Raw genomic sequence first — 19,984 nt, 5'->3', positions numbered from 1 at the left:
CATTGTGTCTCAGACGCTGCTGGAGGAACAGGAAGAACGCTAATGTCAATATTCCCCTGACTCAGAGGCCAGGAATCCTCCGCCTGACTCAGTGGGTATGGGAGCTATTTATAATGAGGCCTGATGCCCTCGTGCCCAGCGGCTGCCAGCACCTGTACAGCGCGTGAGAGAGGCCCAGCTGTAGCTCCATCTGACAGAATGCTGAACGTTCCCAGTCCAGCGGATGGGGAGCTATATACTGCAATTCCCTGACTGTATTCACTGCTCAGCTCATTACCTGCTGCAATTCTGTGTCTCCTCTATATCTATATATACTGCAATTCCCTGACTGTATTCACTGCTCAGCTCATTACCTGCTGCAATTCTCTGTCTCTATGTGTATATATACTGCAATTCCCTGACTATATTCACTGCTCAGCTCATTACCTGCTGCAATTCTCTGGGTCTCCTCTATATCTACTGCAATTCCCTGACTGTATCCCCCCTGCTCAGCTCATTACCTGCTGCAATTCTGTCTCCTCTATATCTATATATACTGCAATTCCCTGACTGTATCCCCCTGCTCAGCTCATTACCTGCTGCAATTCTCTGTCTCCTCTATGTGTATATATACTGCAATTCCCTGACTGTATCCCCCTGCTCAGCTCATTACCTGCTGCAATTCTGTGTCTCCTCTATGTGTATCTATACTGCAATTCCCTCTGACTATCCCCCCTGCTCAGCTCATTACCTGCTGCAATTCTCTGTCTCCTCTATGTGTATATATACTGCAATTCCCTGACTGTATCCACCTGCTCAACTCACTACCTGCTGCAATTCTGTCTCCTCTATGTGTATATATACGGCAATTCCCTGACTGTATTTCCCTGCTCAGCTCATTACCTGCTGCAATTCTGTGTCTCCTCTATATCTATATATACTGCAATTCCCTCACTGTATCCCGATGCTCAGCTCATTACCTGCCGCAATTCTGTCTCCTCTATGTGTATATATACCGCAATTCCCTCTGACTGTATCCCCCTGCTCAGCTCATTACCTGCAGCAATTCTGTGTCTCCTCTATGTGTATGTATATACTGCAATTCCCTCTGACTGTATCCCCCTGCTCAGCTCATTACCTGCTGCAATTCTCTGTCTCCTCTATGTGTATATATACTGCAATTCCCTCTGATTGTATCCCCCTGCTCTGCTCATTACCTGCTGCAATTCTGTGTCTCCTCTATATATATATATACTGCAATTCCCTAACTGTATCCCCCAGATCAGCTCATTACTTGCTGCAATTCCGTGTCTCCTCTATATCCATATATATTGCAATTCCCTCACTGTATCCCCCTGCTCAGCTCATTACCTGCTGCAATTCTGTTTCCCCCTTGTGTATATATACTGCAATTCCCTCTGACTGTATCACCCTGCTCAGCTCATTACCTGCTGCAATTCTCTGTCTCATCTGTGTATATATACTGCAATTCCCTCAGACTGTATTCCCCTGCTCAGCTCATTACCTGCAGCAATTCTGTGTCTCCTCTATGTGTATATATACTGCAATTCCCTCTGACTGTATCCCCACTGCTCACCTCATTACCTGCTGCAATTCTGTGTCTCCTCTATGTGTATATATACTGCAATTCCCTGACTGTATCCCCCTGCTCAGATCATTACCTGCTGCAATTCTGTGTCTCCTCTGTGTATACTGCAATTCCCTCTGACTATATTCCCCTGCTCAGCTCATTACCTGCTGCAATTCTGTTTCCCCCTTGTGTATATATACTGCAATTCCCTCTGACTGTATCACCCTGCTCAGCTCATTACCTGCTGCAAATCTCTGTCTCCTCTGTGTATATATACTGCAATTCCCTCAGACTGTATCTCCCTGCTCAGCTCATTACCTGCTGCAATTCTGTCTCCTCTGTGTATATATACTGCAATTCCCTCTGACTGTATCCCCCTGCTCAGCTCATTACCTGCTGCAATTCTCTGTGTCTCCTCTGTGCATATATACTGCAATTCCCTCTGACTGTATCCCCACTGCTCACCTCATTACCTGCTGCAATTCTCTGTGTCTCCACTATGTGTATATATACTGCAATTCCCTGACTATCCCCCTGCTCAGCTCATTACATGCTACAATTCTGTCTCCTCTGTGTATATATACTGCAATTCCCTCTGACTGCATCCGCCTGCTCAGCTCATTACCTGCTGCAATTCTGTCTCCTCTGTGTATACTGCAATTCCCTCTGACTATATTCCCCTGCTCAGCTCATTACCTGCTGCAATTCTGTTTCCCCTTTGTGTATATACTGCAATTCCCTCTGACTGTATCACCCTGCTCAGCTCATTACCTGCTGCAACTCTGTCTCCTCTGTGTATATATACTGCAATTCCCTGACTGTATCCTCCTGCTCAGCTCATTACCTGCTGCAATTCTCTGTCTCCTCTATGTGTATATATACTGCAATTCCCTCTTTATCCCCCTGTTCAGCTCATTACCTGCTGCAATTCTCTGTTTTCTCTATGTGTATATATACTGCAATTCCCTCTGACTGTATCCCCCCTGCTCAGCTCATTACCTGTTGCAATTCTGTGTCTCTTCTGTGTGTATATATACTGCAATTCCCTCTGACTGTATCCCCCTGCTCAGCTCATTACCTGCTGCAATTTTCTGTCTCCTCTGTGTATATATACTGCAATGCCCTGACTGTATCCCCCTGCTCAGCTCATTTCCTGCTGCAATTCTCTGTGTCTCCTCTATGTGTATATGTCCGGCAATTCCCTCTGACTGTATCCCCTGCTCAGCTCATTACCGGCTGCAATTCTGTCTCCTCTGTGTATACTGCAATTCCCTCTAACTATATTCCCCTGCTCAGCTTATTACCTGCTGCAATTCTGATTCCCCTTTGTGTATATATAGTGCAATTCCCTCTGACTGTATCCCCCTGCTCAGCTCATTACCTGCTGCAATCCTGTGTCTCCTCTATGTGTATATATACTGCAATTCCCTGACTGTATCCCCTGCTCAGCTCATTACCTGCTGCAATTCTGTGTCTCCTCTATATCTATATATACTGCAATTCCCTGACTGTATCCCCCTGCTCATCTCATTACATGCTACAATACTGTCTCTCCTCTATGTGCATATATACTGCAATTCCCTGACTGTATCCCCCTGCTCAGCACATTGCCTGCTGCAATTCTCTGTCTCTCCACTATGCGGATATATACTGCAATTCCCCCTGACTATCCCCCTGCTCAGCTCATTTCCTGCTGCAATTCTCTGTGTCTCCTCTATGTGTATATGTCCTGCAATTCCTTTTGACTGTATCCCCTGCTCAGCTCATTACCGGCTGCAATTCTGTCTCCTCTGTGTATACTGCAATTCCCTCTAACTATATTCCCCTGCTCAGCTCATTACCTGCTGCAATTCTGATTCCCCTGTGTATATATACTGCAATTCCCTCTGACTGTATCCCCCTGCTCAGCTCATTACCTGCTGCAATTCTCTGTGTCTCCTCTATGTGTATATATATACTGCAATTCCCTCTGACTGTATCCCTCTGCTCAGCTCATTACCTGCTGCAATACTCTGTCTCCTATATATTTATATATACTGCTATTCCCTCTGTATACCCCTGCTCAGCTCATTACCTGCTGCAATTCTGTCTTCTCTATGTGTATATATACTGCAATTCCCTGACTGTATCCCCCTGCACAGCTCATTACCTGCTGCAATTCTGTGTCTCCTCTATGTGTATATGTACTGCAATTCCCTCTGACTCTATCCCCCTGCTCAGCTCATTACCTGCTGCAGTTCTGTCTCCTCTATGTGTATATATACTGCATCCCCCTGCACAGCTCATTACCTGCTGCAATTCTGTCTCCTCTAAGTGTATATGTACTGCAATTCCCTCTGACTATCCCCCTGCTCAGCTCATTACCTGCTGCAATTCTCTGTCTCCTCTGTGTATACTGCAATTCCCTCTGACTGTATCCCCCTGCTCAGCTCATTTCCTGCTGCAATTCTCTGTGTCTCCTCTATGTGTATATGTCCTGCAATTCCCTCTGACTGTATCCCCTGCTCAGCTCATACCGGCTGCAATTCTGTCTCCTCTGTGTATACTGCAATTCCCTCTGACTATATTCCCCTGCTCAGCTCATTACCTGCTGCAATTCTGTTTCCCCTTTGTGTATATATACTGCAATTCCATCTGACTATCACCCTGCTCAGCTCATTACCTGCTGCAATTCTGTCTCCTCTGTGTATATATACTGCATTTCCCTCAGACTTTATCCCCCTGCTCAGCTCATTACCTGCTGCAATTCTGTGTCTCCTCTGTGTATATATACTGCAATTCCCTGACTGTATCCCCTGCTCAGCTCATTACCTGCTGCAATTCTGTGTCTCCTCTATGTGCATATATACTTCATTTTCCTGACTGTATCCCCCTGCTCAGCACATTACCTGCTGCAATTCTCTGTCTCCATGTGTATATATACTGCAATTCCCTGACTGTATCCCCCTGCTCAGCTCATTACCTGCTGCAATTCTGTGTCTCCTCTGTGTATATATACTGCAATTCCCTGACTGTATCCCCCTGCTCAGCTCATTACTTGCTGCAATTCGGTGTCCCCTCTATGTGTATATGTACTGCAATTCCCTCTGACTGTATCCCCCTGCTCAGCTCATTACCTGCTGCAATTCTCTGTGTATATATACTGCATTTCCCTCTGTATCCCCCTGCTCAGCTCATTACCTGCTGCAATTCTGTTTCCCCTTTGTGTATATATACTGCAATTCCATCTGACTGTATCACCCTGCTCAGCTCATTACCTGCTGCAATTCTGTCTCCTCTGTGTATATATACTGCATTTCCCTCAGACTTTATCCCCCTGCTCAGCTCATTACCTGCTGCAATTCTCTGTCTCCTCTATGTGTATATACACTGCAATTCCCTGACTGTATCCCCTGCTCATCTCATTACCTGCTGCAGTTCCGTGTCTCCTCTATGTGTATATACTGCAATTCCCTCTGACTATATCCGCACTGCTCAGCTCATTACCTGCTGCAATTCTCTCTCCTCTGTGTATATATATATATTGCAATTCCCTCTGACTATATCCCCCTGCTCAGCTCATTACCTGCTGCAATTCTGTCTCCTCTATGTGTCTATATACTGCAGTTCCCTCTGACTGTATCCCCCTGCTCAGCTTACCACCTGCTGCAATTCTCTGTGTATATATACTGCGGTTCCCTCTGACTGTATCCCCCTGCTCAGCTCATTACCTGCTGCAATTCTGTCTCCTCTGTGTATACTGCAATTCCCTCTGACTGTATCCCCCTGCTCAGCTCATTACTTGCTGCAATTCGGTGTCCCCTCTATGTGTATATGTACTGCAATTCCCTCTGACTGTATCCCCCTGCTCAGCTCATTACCTGCTGCAATTCTCTGTGTATATATACTGCATTTCCCTCTGTATCCCCCTGCTCAGCTCATTACCTGCTGCAATTCTGTTTCCCCTTTGTGTATATATACTGCAATTCCATCTGACTGTATCACCCTGCTCAGCTCATTACCTGCTGCAATTCTGTCTCCTCTGTGTATATATACTGCATTTCCCTCAGACTTTATCCCCCTGCTCAGCTCATTACCTGCTGCAATTCTCTGTCTCCTCTATGTGTATATACACTGCAATTCCCTGACTGTATCCCCTGCTCATCTCATTACCTGCTGCAGTTCCGTGTCTCCTCTATGTGTATATACTGCAATTCCCTCTGACTATATCCGCACTGCTCAGCTCATTACCTGCTGCAATTCTCTCTCCTCTGTGTATATATATATATTGCAATTCCCTCTGACTATATCCCCCTGCTCAGCTCATTACCTGCTGCAATTCTGTCTCCTCTATGTGTCTATATACTGCAGTTCCCTCTGACTGTATCCCCCTGCTCAGCTTACCACCTGCTGCAATTCTCTGTGTATATATACTGCGGTTCCCTCTGACTGTATCCCCCTGCTCAGCTCATTACCTGCTGCAATTCTGTCTCCTCTGTGTATACTGCAATTCCCTCTGACTATATCCCCCTGCTCAGCTCATTACCTGCTGCAATTCTGTTTCCCCTTTGTGTATATATACTGCAATTCCATCTGACTATCACCCTGCTCAGCTCATTACCTGCTGCAATTCTGTCTCCTCTGTGTATATATACTGCATTTCCCTCAGACTTTATCCCCCTGCTCAGCTCATTACCTGCTGCAATTCTGTGTCTCCTCTTTGTATATATACTGCAATTCCCTGACTGTATCCCCTGCTCAGCTCATTACCTGCTGCAATTCTGTCTCCTCTATATCTATATATACTGCAATTCCCTGACTGTATCCCCCTGCTCAGCTCATTACATGCTACAATTCTGTCTCCTCTATGTGCATATATACTTCAATTCCCTGACTGTATCCCCCTGCTGCTCAGCACATTACCTGCTGCAATTCTCTGTCTCCATGTGTATATATACTGCAATTCCCTGACTGTATCCCCCTGCTCAGCTCATTACTTGCTGCAATTCTGCGTCTCCTCTATGTGTATATGTACTGCAATTCCCTCTGACTGTATCCCCCTGCTCAGCTCATTACCTGCTGCAATTCTCTGTCTCCTCTGTGCATATATACTGCAATTCCCTCTGACTGTATCCCCACTGCTCACCTCATTACCTGCTGCAATTCTGTCTCCACTGTGTATATATACTGCAATTCCCTGACTATCCCCCTGCTCAGCTCATTACATGCTACAATTCTGTCTCCTCTGTGTATATATACTGCAATTCCCTCTGACTGCATCCGCCTGCTCAGCTCATTACCTGCTGCAATTCTCTGTGTCTCCTGTGTGTATATGTACTGCAATTCCCTCTGACTGTATCCCCCTGCTCAGCTCATTACCTGCTGCAATTCTGTCTCCTCTGTGTATATTTACTGCAGTTCCCTCTGACTGTATCCCCTGCTCAGCTCATCACCTGCTGCAATTCTCTGTGTATATATACTGCATTTCCCTCTGTATCCCCCTGCTCAGCTCATTACCTGCTGCAATTCTCTGTCCCCTCTATGTGTATATATACTGCAATTCCCTGACTGTATCCCCTGCTCATCTCATTACCTGCTGCAGTTCCGTGTCTCCTGTATGTGTATATACTGCAATTCCCTCTGACTATATCCGCACTGCTCAGCTCATTACCTGCTGCAATTCTGTCTCTCCTGTGTATATATACTGCAATTCCCTGACTATATCCCCCTGCTCAGCTCATTACCTGCTGCAATTCTGTCTCTCCTGTGTATATATACTGCAATTCCCTCTGACTATATCCCCCTGCTCAGCTCATTACCTGCTGCAATTCTGTGTCTATATACTGCAGTTCCCTCTGACTGTATCCCCCTGCTCAGCTCACCACCTGCTGCAATTCTCTGTGTATATATACTGCAGTTCCCTCTGACTGTTTCCCCCTGCTCAGCTAATTACCTGCTGCAATTCTCTGTGTATATATACACTGCAGTTCCCTCTGACTGTATCCCCCTGCTCAGCTCATTACCTGCTGCAATTCTCTGTGTATATGCTGCAGTTCCCTCTGACTGTATCCCCCTGCTCATTACCTGCTGCAATTCTCTGTGTATTTATACTGCAGTTCCCTCTGACTGTATCCCCCTGCTCAGCTCATTACCTGCTGCAATTCTCTGTGTATATATACTGCAGTTCCAACTGTATCCCCCTGCTCATTACCTGCTGCAATTCTCTGTGTATATATACTGCAGTTCCCTCTGACTGTATCCCCCTGCTCAGCTCATTACCTGCTGCAATTCTCTGTCTCCTCTATGTGTATATATACTGCAATTCCCTGACTGTATATACCTGCTCAGCTCATTACCTGCTGCAATTCTGTCTCTCCTGTGTATTATTTACTGCAGTTCCTTATGACTGGTGTAGTGCTGCTGACCGCCGGTCAGCTTACCCACGCCGGGATCCCGGCGGCGAGGGGCGAGTGCAGCAAGCCCCTTGCGGGCTCGCTGCGCTCGCCACGCTGCGGGCTCGGTGGCGACCGCAGCTATTCCCACTCTATGGGTGTCGTGGACACCCACGAGTGGAAATAGTCCCTGTTGGTCGGCATGCCGACCATCGGGATAGTGAGCCGCCGGGCTGGTGGAGGAGGTCATGTGACTGTCGGTCAGCTAACCGGTGGTCACATGAATACCACCCCTTATGACTGTATCCCCCTGCTCAGTACATTACCTGCTGCAATTCTCTGTCTCATCTGTGTATATATACTGCAATCCCGTCTGACTGTGCCCCCTGCTCAGCTCATTACCTGCAGCAATTCTGTCTCTCCTCTATTTGTATACAATCAGCCAAGTCTATTCTACATCAGCTATGGAAGCGCTGCACAGTATCACCTCACTCTGCATACTGGACTCTAATTCTGTACGTAAAGTCAGTGGCACAGTACAACTTCTAAGGGTCCACGTGCTGTGTGCAATTTATTTTCTATTTTTATTCTGTATGTATAGACAGATGCACAGTATAACTTACCGTGGTCCAAATGCTATGTGCAATTCACCATTTATATTTTTATTCTACATGTATGGGCAGATGCATAGTACAACTTCTTACGAAAGATGCTGGGTTGAATCCTGTTTCTGTTCTAACTTTGTATGCATAGCTGGTGCAGTGTGCTACTTCTGTGGCTGGGGGGGGGGGCTCATAGTTACAAGTGAGGTACCCGGGGGCACATAAACCCTGGGATGGTCAGACGCTGGGGGCAGAGGGGTTCCGGCAGCAGCAGACGAAACTTCCCGGGGACAGAAAGAACAGAAGACAAGATCCTTGTTATGTCCAGTAAAGGCAATGATCGCAGTCCCACAGCCGGCATTGCTGGGGCACAGGAAACCCCCCCTGCTCTGTCCTAGAACCGGCCCAATGATGGGGGGAGATCAGGGACACTGGAACAGGGCATTGCACTTAGGCTAAGCAATGACGGATCTAGGACCAGAGCAGACGCTGACCTCAATCCTTAGTGCAATTCTCCTGCCGTCTCCCCCACCCCGATACTGGATCATTGTCTGCATCCAGTCACCGAAGCCACAGGAGAGGCACCATGGGGTGATGTATACAGGCAGACACCCGTCCTCACCCCTAAATCTAGACCTGTCCCTGGCTGTACACCAACCGGCATCAAATCCCCAAACCCCAGAGATCCCCCTAATCAGTACCGCCATACACTCATGTGGTCCACCGCACTCTTACGGGAATATTCCACCTTCATGCAACTTTATCCGTTGTCGTCACGCAACCTTTACTAAGCACGCGGCTCTCTCCGGCTTCTTCCTCTTCTTCTGGCATCTGCAGCGGAGAATTGTATTTAGTAGCAGCGACAGGAGCGCGCACACAAGTCAACAAGAATAAAGTTGCATGGAGGTGGATCGTCCAGATACAGAACAGAATGGAGACGTCCCTTCTGGTCCAGAGTCCGTCATACCATGAAGAACACAGCGCTGCAGGACACTTGGGTTTATTATCTGACCCTCCAGCAGATGGCGCCATACAGGGGGCACAGACGACACTTGGAAGATGTTCCGGCTGCTTAACGTCAGTCATTAATATGTATGAAGACCATATGTGACTTTCTGTAACTCCAGGTGACCCCTAATGCTCCCGTTCCTGAGGTACTACATGATCCAGCATGCCAAGGGCGAACAGCTGGACCCTGGGACTTGTAGTGCCCCAGGCTACATCGTCAATATAGCACCGTATGAAAAGAACAGGGAACTTTCTGCAATCTGCAATATCCCCGGTGATTAATGATGGATGTTCCGCAGCAGCTGCAGCCGGCGCTAATCCCAGACCGCAAGACTCCAGGTGTAGAGTAAAAACAGAATCAGTTCTTAAATGAACAGAATTACAGAATCTGGATTCCGCGAATAGATTTCTGAGATGATCCCTGAGTTACGGCAGAAGCATTTACTGGAGATCTGTTCTCTGCTTTTCATCAAGTCCCTGGTTAACGTCTGATCTCGGTTTATAGCAGCACCCTATGCCGTCACGCTGCAGCTCATCCCAGGCGTAGTTCCCAACAAACACAGGGGGCATCATGCCAGGCCTGAGCCGGTACCCACAGCCGCCCCCGGTGAAGGGCTAGAAGCCAAGGGGGAAGATTATTACTGGTGAAGGGGGGGCTGGGCTCGTGCACCCCAGACTTGAAATACCACGGAGCGGTTGCTGGAACAGCGGCTAATCCTCAATCATATCCAGAGACCTCGGTGTGACGGCAAATGGTCCAGGTAGTGTCCCCGTCCGTCCTGCGGGGGAGGTGCCGTCACCCCATAACCTCAGAGCCTCGGGAGCTCACCCTCCTGGAACAGATCCCCAGCCCTCGCAGGAGAGCGGCTCCTCAGACTCAGTCAGCTCTCAGGGATAATCTTCCCCGGGGCCTCAGAACGTAGGCTTCGACCTAGGGGCTCCGTGCTCCTGGTGTCTCCACGCGTCAGCGTGGCCTCACTGGTGCTGATAGTAATAGGTCAGTTTCCGCAGCTCCTCCCAGAACAGCAGGCTGAGGATGGTGTGAGGGCCCAGGCGGACGTAGGCTGGAACGATGCCCTTATAGAGGGCCAGGAGCCCTTCCTTGTGCGTGATCTTCAGGAAACAGTCCAGGAAGCCGCGGTACAGCCGCCCCTGTAACACACAGACAATGGGCCGTTACTGACCAGCGCCCGGCCGGAACACCCGCACTTACCTCATCATGGACTCTGCATTGTATCCGGCTGCGCAATGCTAACTAACAGAGCCAGGGAGCAGGCCCTAGGCTGCGGCGCAGTACATGACATGACCAGGGAGCAGGCCCTAGGCTGCGGCGCAGTACATGACATGACCAGGGAGCAGGCCCTAGGCTGCGGCGCAGGACATGACATTACCAGGGAGCAGGCCCTAGGCTGCGGCGCAGGACATGACATTACCAGGGAGCAGGCCTTAGGCTGCGGCGCAGTACATGAAATTACCAGGGAGCAGGCCCTAGGCTGCGGCGCAGTACATGACATGACCAGGGAGCAGACCCTAGGCTGCGGCACATGACATGACATGACATGACCAGGGAGCAGGCCCTAGGCTGCGGCGCAGTACATGACATGACCAGGGAGCAGGCCCTAGGCTGCGGCGCAGTACATGACATTACCAGGGAGCAGGCCCTAGGCTGCGGCGCAGTACATGACATTACCAGGGAGCAGGCCCTAGGCTGCGGCGCAGTACATGACATGACCAGGGAGCAGGCCCTAGGCTGCGGCACATGACATGACCAGGGAGCAGGCCCTAGGCTGCGGCGCAGGACATGACATTACCAGGGAGCAGGCCTTAGGCTGCGGCGCAGTACATGAAATTACCAGGGAGCAGGCCCTAGGCTGCGGCGCAGTACATGACATGACCAGGGAGCAGACCCTAGGCTGCGGCACATGACATGACATGACATGACATGACATGACCAGGGAGCAGGCCCTAGGCTGCGGCGCAGTACATGACATGACCAGGGAGCAGGCCCTAGGCTGCGGCGCAGTACATGACATGACCAGGGAGCAGGCCCTAGGCTGCGGCACATGACATGACATGACCAGGCCCTAGGCTGCGGCGCAGTACATGACATGACCAGGGAGCAGGCCCTAGGCTGCGGCGCAGTACATGACATTACCAGGGAGCAGGCCCTAGGCTGCGGCGCAGTACATGACATTACCAGGGAGCTGCGGGCAACGGATAATACAGTAATATAATACACACAAAGGGACAGACACCCAGGAATACAGACATACGGCGTTCTCACCTGGCCAGCGCCGTCCACTGGTTGGTTATAGAGACGAGTGCTGACCACATCAAACGGAGTCATCGCTATGGCAACACCAACGCTACTGATCATCCCACCGCCCAGCGGCACCAACCAGCTGTCTTCCGGGAACCACTGGGAGAGAGAACGGGGAACATTACTGCAACCGCCAAACGGCGTGGACCCTTTCCGGAGCCCACCCAATGTACACAGCCGGCTACCAGAAGCAGCGCGTACTTTACCGCGTCAATAAGGTTCCAAACTATGGATTTTATTTTACCCATAATCCTCCGCAGCCCCCCCCCCCCCCACAATTCATGCATTCGTAGGGCCCGGGCTCCCACTTACTGACGAAGCCATAGAGACCGGTCGCAGCGGTTGTGAGCGGACGCCGGGACCCCACTGGGAACAATAGATGACGGGGATCCCGGGGGAAAGGGGGTGTGGGGCAGTACAAGACTCAAATGAACATCCCCCTCTAGAGTCAGGAAATACCCCAAATTATGCCTCTTTCTTGCCTTCCGCTTCTTCACCCATTCTTTAGCATTAGCGAATGACGCCAACTGTACGGCAGATCCAACCATGACCCGCGGGACGGCGCCATTCACCCCGCGCCACAGCCCCAGGATGCCCTCCTTCTTATAGATGGTCCCGAAGGCGGAGATCACACTCTGGGGGCGAGAGGAGATAACAGGGTTACCGCAGTCACTAACACGGGGTCACACTTACCTGGTACATTAGCCGCAGGTACGTAGCCAATTACATTACTGACCTCTCTGCAGAACATTGCTCTGTCTCATCTCCACCCCTGACAGGTACATAGTGATAATCTGCAGGATATATTACACTACTGACCTCTCTAGTGACCTGCAGAACATTGCTCTGTCCCCTCTACCCCCTGACAGGTACATAGTGATATATCCTGCAGATTATTACATTACTGACCTCTCTAGTGACCTGCAGAACATTGCTCTGTCCCCTCTACCCCCCGACAGATGCATAGTGATATATCCTGCAGATTATTACATTACTGACCTCTCTAGTGATCTGCAGAACATTGCTCTGTCCCCTCTACCCCCTGACAGGTACATAGTGATATATCCTGCAGATTATTACATTACTGACCTCTCTAGTGACCTGCAGAACATTGCTCTGTCCCCTCTACCCCCCGACAGATGCATAGTGATATATCCTGCAGATTATTACATTACTGACCTCTCTAGTGATCTGCAGAACATTGCTCCGTCTCATCTCCACCCCTGACAGGTACATAGTGATATATCCTGCAGATTATTACATTACTGACCTCTCTAGTGACCTGCAGAACATTGCTCTGTCCTATCTACCCCCTGACAGGTACATAGTGATATATCCTGCAGATTATTACATTACTGACCTCTCTTGTGATCTGCAGAACATTGCTCTGTACCATCTACCCCCTGACAGGTACATAGTGATATATTCTGCAGAGTATTACATTACTGACCTCTAGTGATCTGCAGAACATTGCTCTGTCCCATCTACCCCCTGACAGGTACATAGTGATATATTCTGCAGATTATTACATTACTGACCTCTCTAGTGACCTGCAGAACATTGCTCTGTCCCCTCTACCCCCTGACAGGTACATAGTGATATATCCTGCAGATTATTACATTACTGACCTCTCTAGTGATCTGCAGAACATTGCTCCGTCTCATCTCCACCCCTGACAGGTACATAGTGATATATCCTGCAGATTATTACATTACTGACCTCTCTAGTGACCTGCAGAACATTGCTCTATCCCAACTACCCCCTGACAGGTACATAGTGATATATCCTGCAGACTATTACATTACTGACCTCTATGATCTGCAGAGCATTGCTCCATCTCATCTCCACCCCTGACAGGTACATAGTGATATATTCTGCAGATTATTACATTACTGACCTCTCTAGTGATCTGCAGAACATTGCTCTGTCCCATCTACCCCCTGACAGGTACATAGTGATATATCCTGCAGAGTATTACATTACTGACCTCTCTAGTGACCTGCAGAACATTGCTCTGTCCCCTCTACCCCCCGACAGGTACATAGTGATATATCCTGCAGATTATTACATTACTGACCTCTCTAGTGATCTTCAGAACATTGCTCCGTCTCATCTCCACCCCTGACAGGTACATAGTGATATATCCTGCAGATTATTACATTACTGACCTCTCTAGTGACCTGCAGAACATTGCTCTGTCCTATCTACCCCCCGACAGGTACATAGTGATATATCCTGCAGATTATTACATTACTGACCTCTCTAGTGACCTGCAGAACATTGCTCTATCCCAACTACCCCCTGACAAGTACATAGTGATATATCCTGCAGACTATTACATTACTGACCTCTATGATCTGCAGAGCATTGCTCCATCTCATCTCCACCCCTGACAGGTACATAGTGATATATCCTGCAGAGTATTACATTACTGACCTCTCTAGTGATCTGCAGAACATTGCTCTGTCCCATCTACCCCCTGACAGGTACATAGTGATATATCCTGCAGATTATTACATTACTGACCTCTCTAGTGACCTGCAGAACATTGCTCCGTTCTATCTACCCCCTGACAGGTACATAGTAATATACTCTGCAGATTATTACATTACTGAGCTCTCTAGTGATCTGCAGAACATTACTCTGTCCCATCTCCACCCCTGACAGGTACATAGTAATATATCCTGCAGATTATTACATTACTGACCTCTCTAGTGATCTGCAGAACATTGCTCCTCTTCATCTCCACCCTGACAGGTACATAGTGATATATCCTGCAGAGTATTACATTACTGACCTCTCTAGTGATCTACAGAACATTGCTCTGTCCTATCTACCCCCCGACAGGTACATAGTGATATATCCTGCAGACTATTACATTACTGACCTCTATGATCTGCAGAGCATTGCTCCATCTCATCTCCAACCCTGACAGGTACATAGTGATATATCCTGCAGATTATTACATTACTGACCTCTCTAGTGACCTGCAGAACATTGCTCTGTCCTATCTACCCCCCGACAGGTACATAGTGATATATCCTGCAGACTATTACATTACTGACCTCTATGATCTGCAGAGCATTGCTCCATCTCATCTCCAACCCTGACAGGTACATAGTGATATATTCTGCAGTTTATTATATTACTGACCTCTCTAGTGATCTGCAGAACATTGCTCCGTTCTATCTACCCCCTGACAGGTACATAGTAATATACACTGCAGATTATTACATTACTGAGCTCTCTAGTGATCTGCAGAACATTGCTCTGTCCCATCTACCCCTGACAGGTACATAGTGATATATCCTGCAGATTATTACATTACTGACCTCTCTAGTGATCTGCAGAACATTGCTCTGTCCCATCTACCCCCTGACAGGTACATAGTGATATATTCTGCAGATTATTACACTACTGACCTCTCTAGTAACCTGCAGAACATTGCTCTGTCACATCTACCCCCTGACATATATATGGTATATATAGCGGGCACATATACTGCAGTGTGACTATTACCCCATCCCGTTCGTTATATAACGCTGGTGTCTGATAAGGGTTTATTCCCGGGTAATAACCCATTATATTACTGGTGTGATGCACTGTCTCAGGTCTATGACAAGGTAAGTACCTGATGTGGGTGTATTTGCTGCTCACCCCGGTGTACTCGCAGCTGACTGGCCGTACTGTAACCTACTTACTCCCTATCTCCGGGACACAGGTGAGGTGGGTGCGGCTCCTGGGACTGGGTAAAGGTGTGTACAGGTATACGGAGCCCTGGCCTCTGTACAGCGTGGGAGAAACGCCAGCATTCCGTTACCTCAGCAACCAGCCAATGTCTCGTCAGCCGCTGTATGTAACGTCAGGAGGTGAGGATACAGTTACCATATAGAGGAGAGAAGCAGGTGGTGACCACAGATAATTAATTGAAGTCATATACTTTATTGGTATATATTCAAAATGATTACAGACAGATATTCTTATTGTGAAACGTCTGCCTGGATAACACCGTCCGGTCTATCAGAATGTTACGTAACTCGCTGCAACAGAGTATTCTGCTCCAAGTCTCCAGCAGCCGGCGCATCGCTGTCACAGTTCCCAGGGGGCAGCCGACGCATCGCTGTCACAGTTCCCAGGGGGCAGCCGACCGCATCGCTGTCACAGTTCCCAGGGGGGCAACCGACGCATCGCTGTCACAGTTCCCAGGGGGGCAACCGACGCATCGCTGTCACGTTCCCAGGGGGGCAACCGACGCATCGCTGTCACAGTTCCCAGGGGGCAACCGACGCATCGCTGTCACAAGTTCCCAGGGGGGCAACCGACGCATCGCTGTCACAGTTCCCAGGGGGCCAGCCGACGCATCGCTGTCACAGTTCCCAGAGGGCAGCCGACGCATCGCTGTCACAGTTCCCAGGGGGCAACCGACCGCAATCGCTGTCACAGTTCCCAGGGGACAACCGGCACATCGCTGTCACAGTTCCCAGGGGGCAGCCGGCACATCGCTGTCACAGTTCCCAGGGGGCAGCCGTCTGTTACTGTAACACGGATATCGGTAACATCCGGCCAGGAATAAGCACATTCTATAATCAGGTCACTGCGCCACTATAATTTTTTATTTACTTAAAAACACGATAAAAAGACGGCGACACGATGTTTGTAGAATAACATTTTATTACTTCTTTTCTCAATTCACCACATTTATAATAAGAATATCTGTCGGGGGATAATTTCTAATGTATACCAATAAAGTATTTGTCTTATATGAGTTATTTCTGATCCAAGCGCCCCCCGGTCACTACTCGCGTCTCTCCCGTATACGGTAATCGTATTCTCTCTCTCGTAGTGGGTAGCGCCTCGCAAAGCTTCTGTATACTACACATATACCAATCCAGGGGTCAGCTAGCCACGGCCCCTAGATGTTGCTGCCTGGCTACCAGATTATGCAGGGAAGGAAGATTCATGGCCGCATGTACTGAGCGTCCGTCCCGGCCTGCGGTCTCCAACGCCAGCTGCATAGAGCTCTCCAATAAGAGGGTCTAGGCACAGCCAGGGATTGCTGCAACGGTGGCGGGTAGTGATGTGGGGGGGGGGGGGGGCGGGATTGCTGCGGAGAGCTGGGGGGGGGAGCTGCTCAGTAATGTGGCTGTGGGGGGGTGGAGTCTGTTTTTTTATGGGGGATGGGTGGACAACAGTGGTCTGGCTCCTAGACTTTAGATATATGTGTCAGCCCTGCACTATAAGCCCATACTGCGCAATAACAGGACAGAATGGTAATACTGGTGCGGACGGATACTCTGTGGAACGTTAATAAGTGACCCTCTGGGCGTGCACACTTCACATATAATGCATATACCCCAGCAGTCCTGATCCGCAGCACCTGGGACGTGAGTGTGGGTATATATATGGCAGCGTGCAGCGAGGTCATATTGTTTACCATCCCTGCAATGTGAGATGATGTCACGTACACCCTGACCGCCCTTCTCCTGCAGCGCTCGTCGTCCCCGGCTGCTATGGCAGCGTGCACCCTCCTGCAACTGTTACTAATGCACATTATATGGCGCACTGCGCACATCCCGGTTACATATAGACGAGGCCCCCCGCCAGGGAACGGAACCTGAATGCTAATACATATGGGGACACACGCCAGCAGTGACAGGGTTAATAATTCCCTGCACACAGGGGCCGCACCGGACACCTGTTTATGGAATTGGCGACACGGAGCAGCCAGTGACCGCGCTCACAGCGTTCCCTCCTTCCCAGGACTTTGGAGCCTGGGACAAAACAAATGTTTTATCAGCCAAATCCAGATTATAAATATCTCCTGCCCCCGCCCCACGGAACCAACACCCTCATCCCACAGGGAGCAGTCATCTGTCCCAGGTCACAGCAGGAGGAGGAGGAGGAGAAGAAGAAGAGTCGTTCATTCTATATCCCGTATCCTATGTAACCGATCACCCACTAATTACATCACTGTGTGACTGTCAGGGGGTAGAGGGGACGGAGCAATGCTCTGCAGATCACTAGAGAGGTCTAATGTAATAAATCTGCAGGATATATCACTATGTATCTGTCAGGGGTAGATGGGACAGAGCAATGCTCTGCAGATCACTAGAGAGGTCTAATGTAATAATCTGCAGGATATATCACTATGTATCTGTCAGGGGGTAGATGGACAGAGCAATGTTCTGCAGATCACTAGAGAGGTCAGTAATGTAATACTCTGCAGATATATCACTATGTACTCTGTCAGGGGGTAGATGGGACAGAGCAATGTTCTGCAGATCACTAGAGAGGTCTAATGTAATAATCTGCAGGATATATCACTATGTATCTGTCAGTGGATAGATGGGACAGAGCAATGTTCTGCAGATCACTAGAGAGGTCAGTAATGTAATACTCTGCAGATATATCACTATGTATCTGTCAGGGGGTAGATAGGACAGAGCAATGTTCTGCAGATCACTAGAGAGGTCCGTAATGTAATACTCTGCAGGATATATCACTATGTACCTGTCAGGGGGTAGGTGGGACAGAGCAATGTTCTGCAGGTCCCTAGAGAGGTCAGTAATGTAATTATCTGCAGGATATAATCACTGTGTACCTGTCAGGGGTAGATGGGACAGAGCAATGTTCTGCAGATCACTAGAGGTCTGTAATGTAATAATCTGCAGAATTTGGCGCTGACATCTCAGAACCAGTAACTACAGTAACAAAGTTTCTAAAAACTTTCCATGAAGATCAGGACATTTGGGTGACGGCGGTGGGCAGGTGATGTTACGCCCCGCATGCGGGTGATGTTTACGCCCGCAGACTGGATGTACTGGGATAGGGAAGGTCGTACAATGGATATCCGGTACATGGGAGGATAACAGGTCACATGACCAAGAGGGAAAATGGGAAATCACATGACCAGCATTATGGCTCTCTCCACCGCCGCCTCACCTGGTGATTGTGCTGATGTCCAACAGCGATGGCGGCCACCGTCTGCGCCTGAAGTTGAGTCCTTTACCTGCAGAACAGAGCACAGAGTTATGTTATGTTACAGGGGGAAGGTGTCGGGGTATTAGTGACAAGGTGACGGCTGAGGCGGGGAGGAAGGTGTCCGGGGTATTAGTGACAAGGTGACGGCTGAGGCGGGGAGGAAGGTGTCGGGGGTACTAGTGACAAGGTGACGGCTGAGGCGGGGAGGAAGGTGTCGGGGTACTAGTGACAAGGTGACAGCTGAGGCGGGGAGGAAGGTGTCGGGGCACTAGTGACAAGGTGACGGCGGGGAGGAAGGTGTCGGGCACTAGTGGACAGGTGACGGCGGGGAGGAAGGTGTCGGGGCACTAGTGAAAGGTGACGGCTGAGGCGGGGAGGAAGGTGTCGGGGCACTAGTGACAAGGTGACGGCTGAGGCGGGGAGGAAGGTGTCGGGGCACTAGAGACAAGGTGACGGCTGAGGCGGGGAGGAAGGTGTCCTGGGTACTAGTGACAAGGTGACGGCTGAGGCGGGGAGGAAGGTGTCGGGGCACTAGTGACAAGGTGACGGATGAGGCGGGGAGGAAGGTGTCGGGGCACTAGTGACAAGGTGACGGCTGAGGCGGGGAGGAAGGTGTCGGGACACTAGGTGACAAGGTGACGGCTGAGGCGGGGAGGAAGGTGTCGGGACACTAGTGACAAGGTGACGGCTGAGGCGGGGAGGAAGGTGTCAGGGCACTGGTGACAAGGTGACGGCTGAGGCGGGGAGGAAGGTGTCGGGGCACTAGTGACAAGGTGACGGGGTGCTGGCTGTATTGTGGCTGTACTCCTAGCACAGGGGGTATGTAAGTAATATCAAAATGTACATAAAAAATTAAATAAAAAAAAATAAAAAAAAAAAAAGGTATATGTGACCTAATCTTATGCCCCTCCCCCATCACCCGGCATTAGTTGGACTGAAACCCCAACCAGCCAGAAGCGCATCCACCACTCCGGACTGCTGTCCCCGCTGCCCCCCCCCCCCCACCTGTCCCTGCTACAGGAAAGGACTCCACCCCCCCCCCCCCCCCCCCACCGCTGCAGGATAAGGACACCCCCCACCTGTCCCCGCTGACAGGACCAGAAACCGGCAGGTCTGGTTTGTAACCACAATG

General features: G+C 49.6%; 1 protein-coding gene across 1 annotated transcript; it reads right to left on the bottom strand.

The window, feature by feature from the left end:
* Positions 1-8,484: 8,484 nt before the first annotated feature.
* SLC25A34 (solute carrier family 25 member 34) lies at positions 8,485-18,884 on the bottom strand. Its single transcript, XM_063942079.1, has 4 exons — positions 18,814-18,884; positions 12,354-12,506; positions 11,836-11,970; positions 8,485-10,703 (listed from the first exon to the last, which is right to left on the bottom strand). Exons 2-4 carry the CDS (start codon positions 12,417-12,419, stop codon positions 10,527-10,529), a joined length of 378 nt encoding a protein of 125 aa, XP_063798149.1. The 5' UTR covers positions 12,420-12,506; positions 18,814-18,884; the 3' UTR covers positions 8,485-10,526.
* Positions 18,885-19,984: the final 1,100 nt, after the last annotated feature.

This window comes from Pseudophryne corroboree, chromosome 10, assembly GCF_028390025.1.
Source record: "Pseudophryne corroboree isolate aPseCor3 chromosome 10, aPseCor3.hap2, whole genome shotgun sequence".
In the NCBI taxonomy this organism is placed as follows: Eukaryota; Metazoa; Chordata; class Amphibia; order Anura; family Myobatrachidae; genus Pseudophryne; species Pseudophryne corroboree.
This window is presented reverse-complemented; position numbering and strand designations above follow the sequence as displayed.

Bases quoted from the DNA above. Each gene is read 5' to 3' on its own strand.
- SLC25A34 (XM_063942079.1), bottom strand. From the start codon at position 12,419: ATGGTTGGATCTGCCGTACAGTTGGCGTCATTCGCTAATGCTAAAGAA. The intron at 11,971-12,353 runs GCAAGAAAGAGG...TCTCTCTCCCAG, and splicing joins AATGGGTGAAGAAGCGGAAG to TGGTTCCCGGAAGACAGCTG. The intron at 10,704-11,835 runs GTGAGAACGCCG...TGTGTGTTACAG, and splicing joins CAGTGGACGGCGCTGGCCAG to GGGCGGCTGTACCGCGGCTT.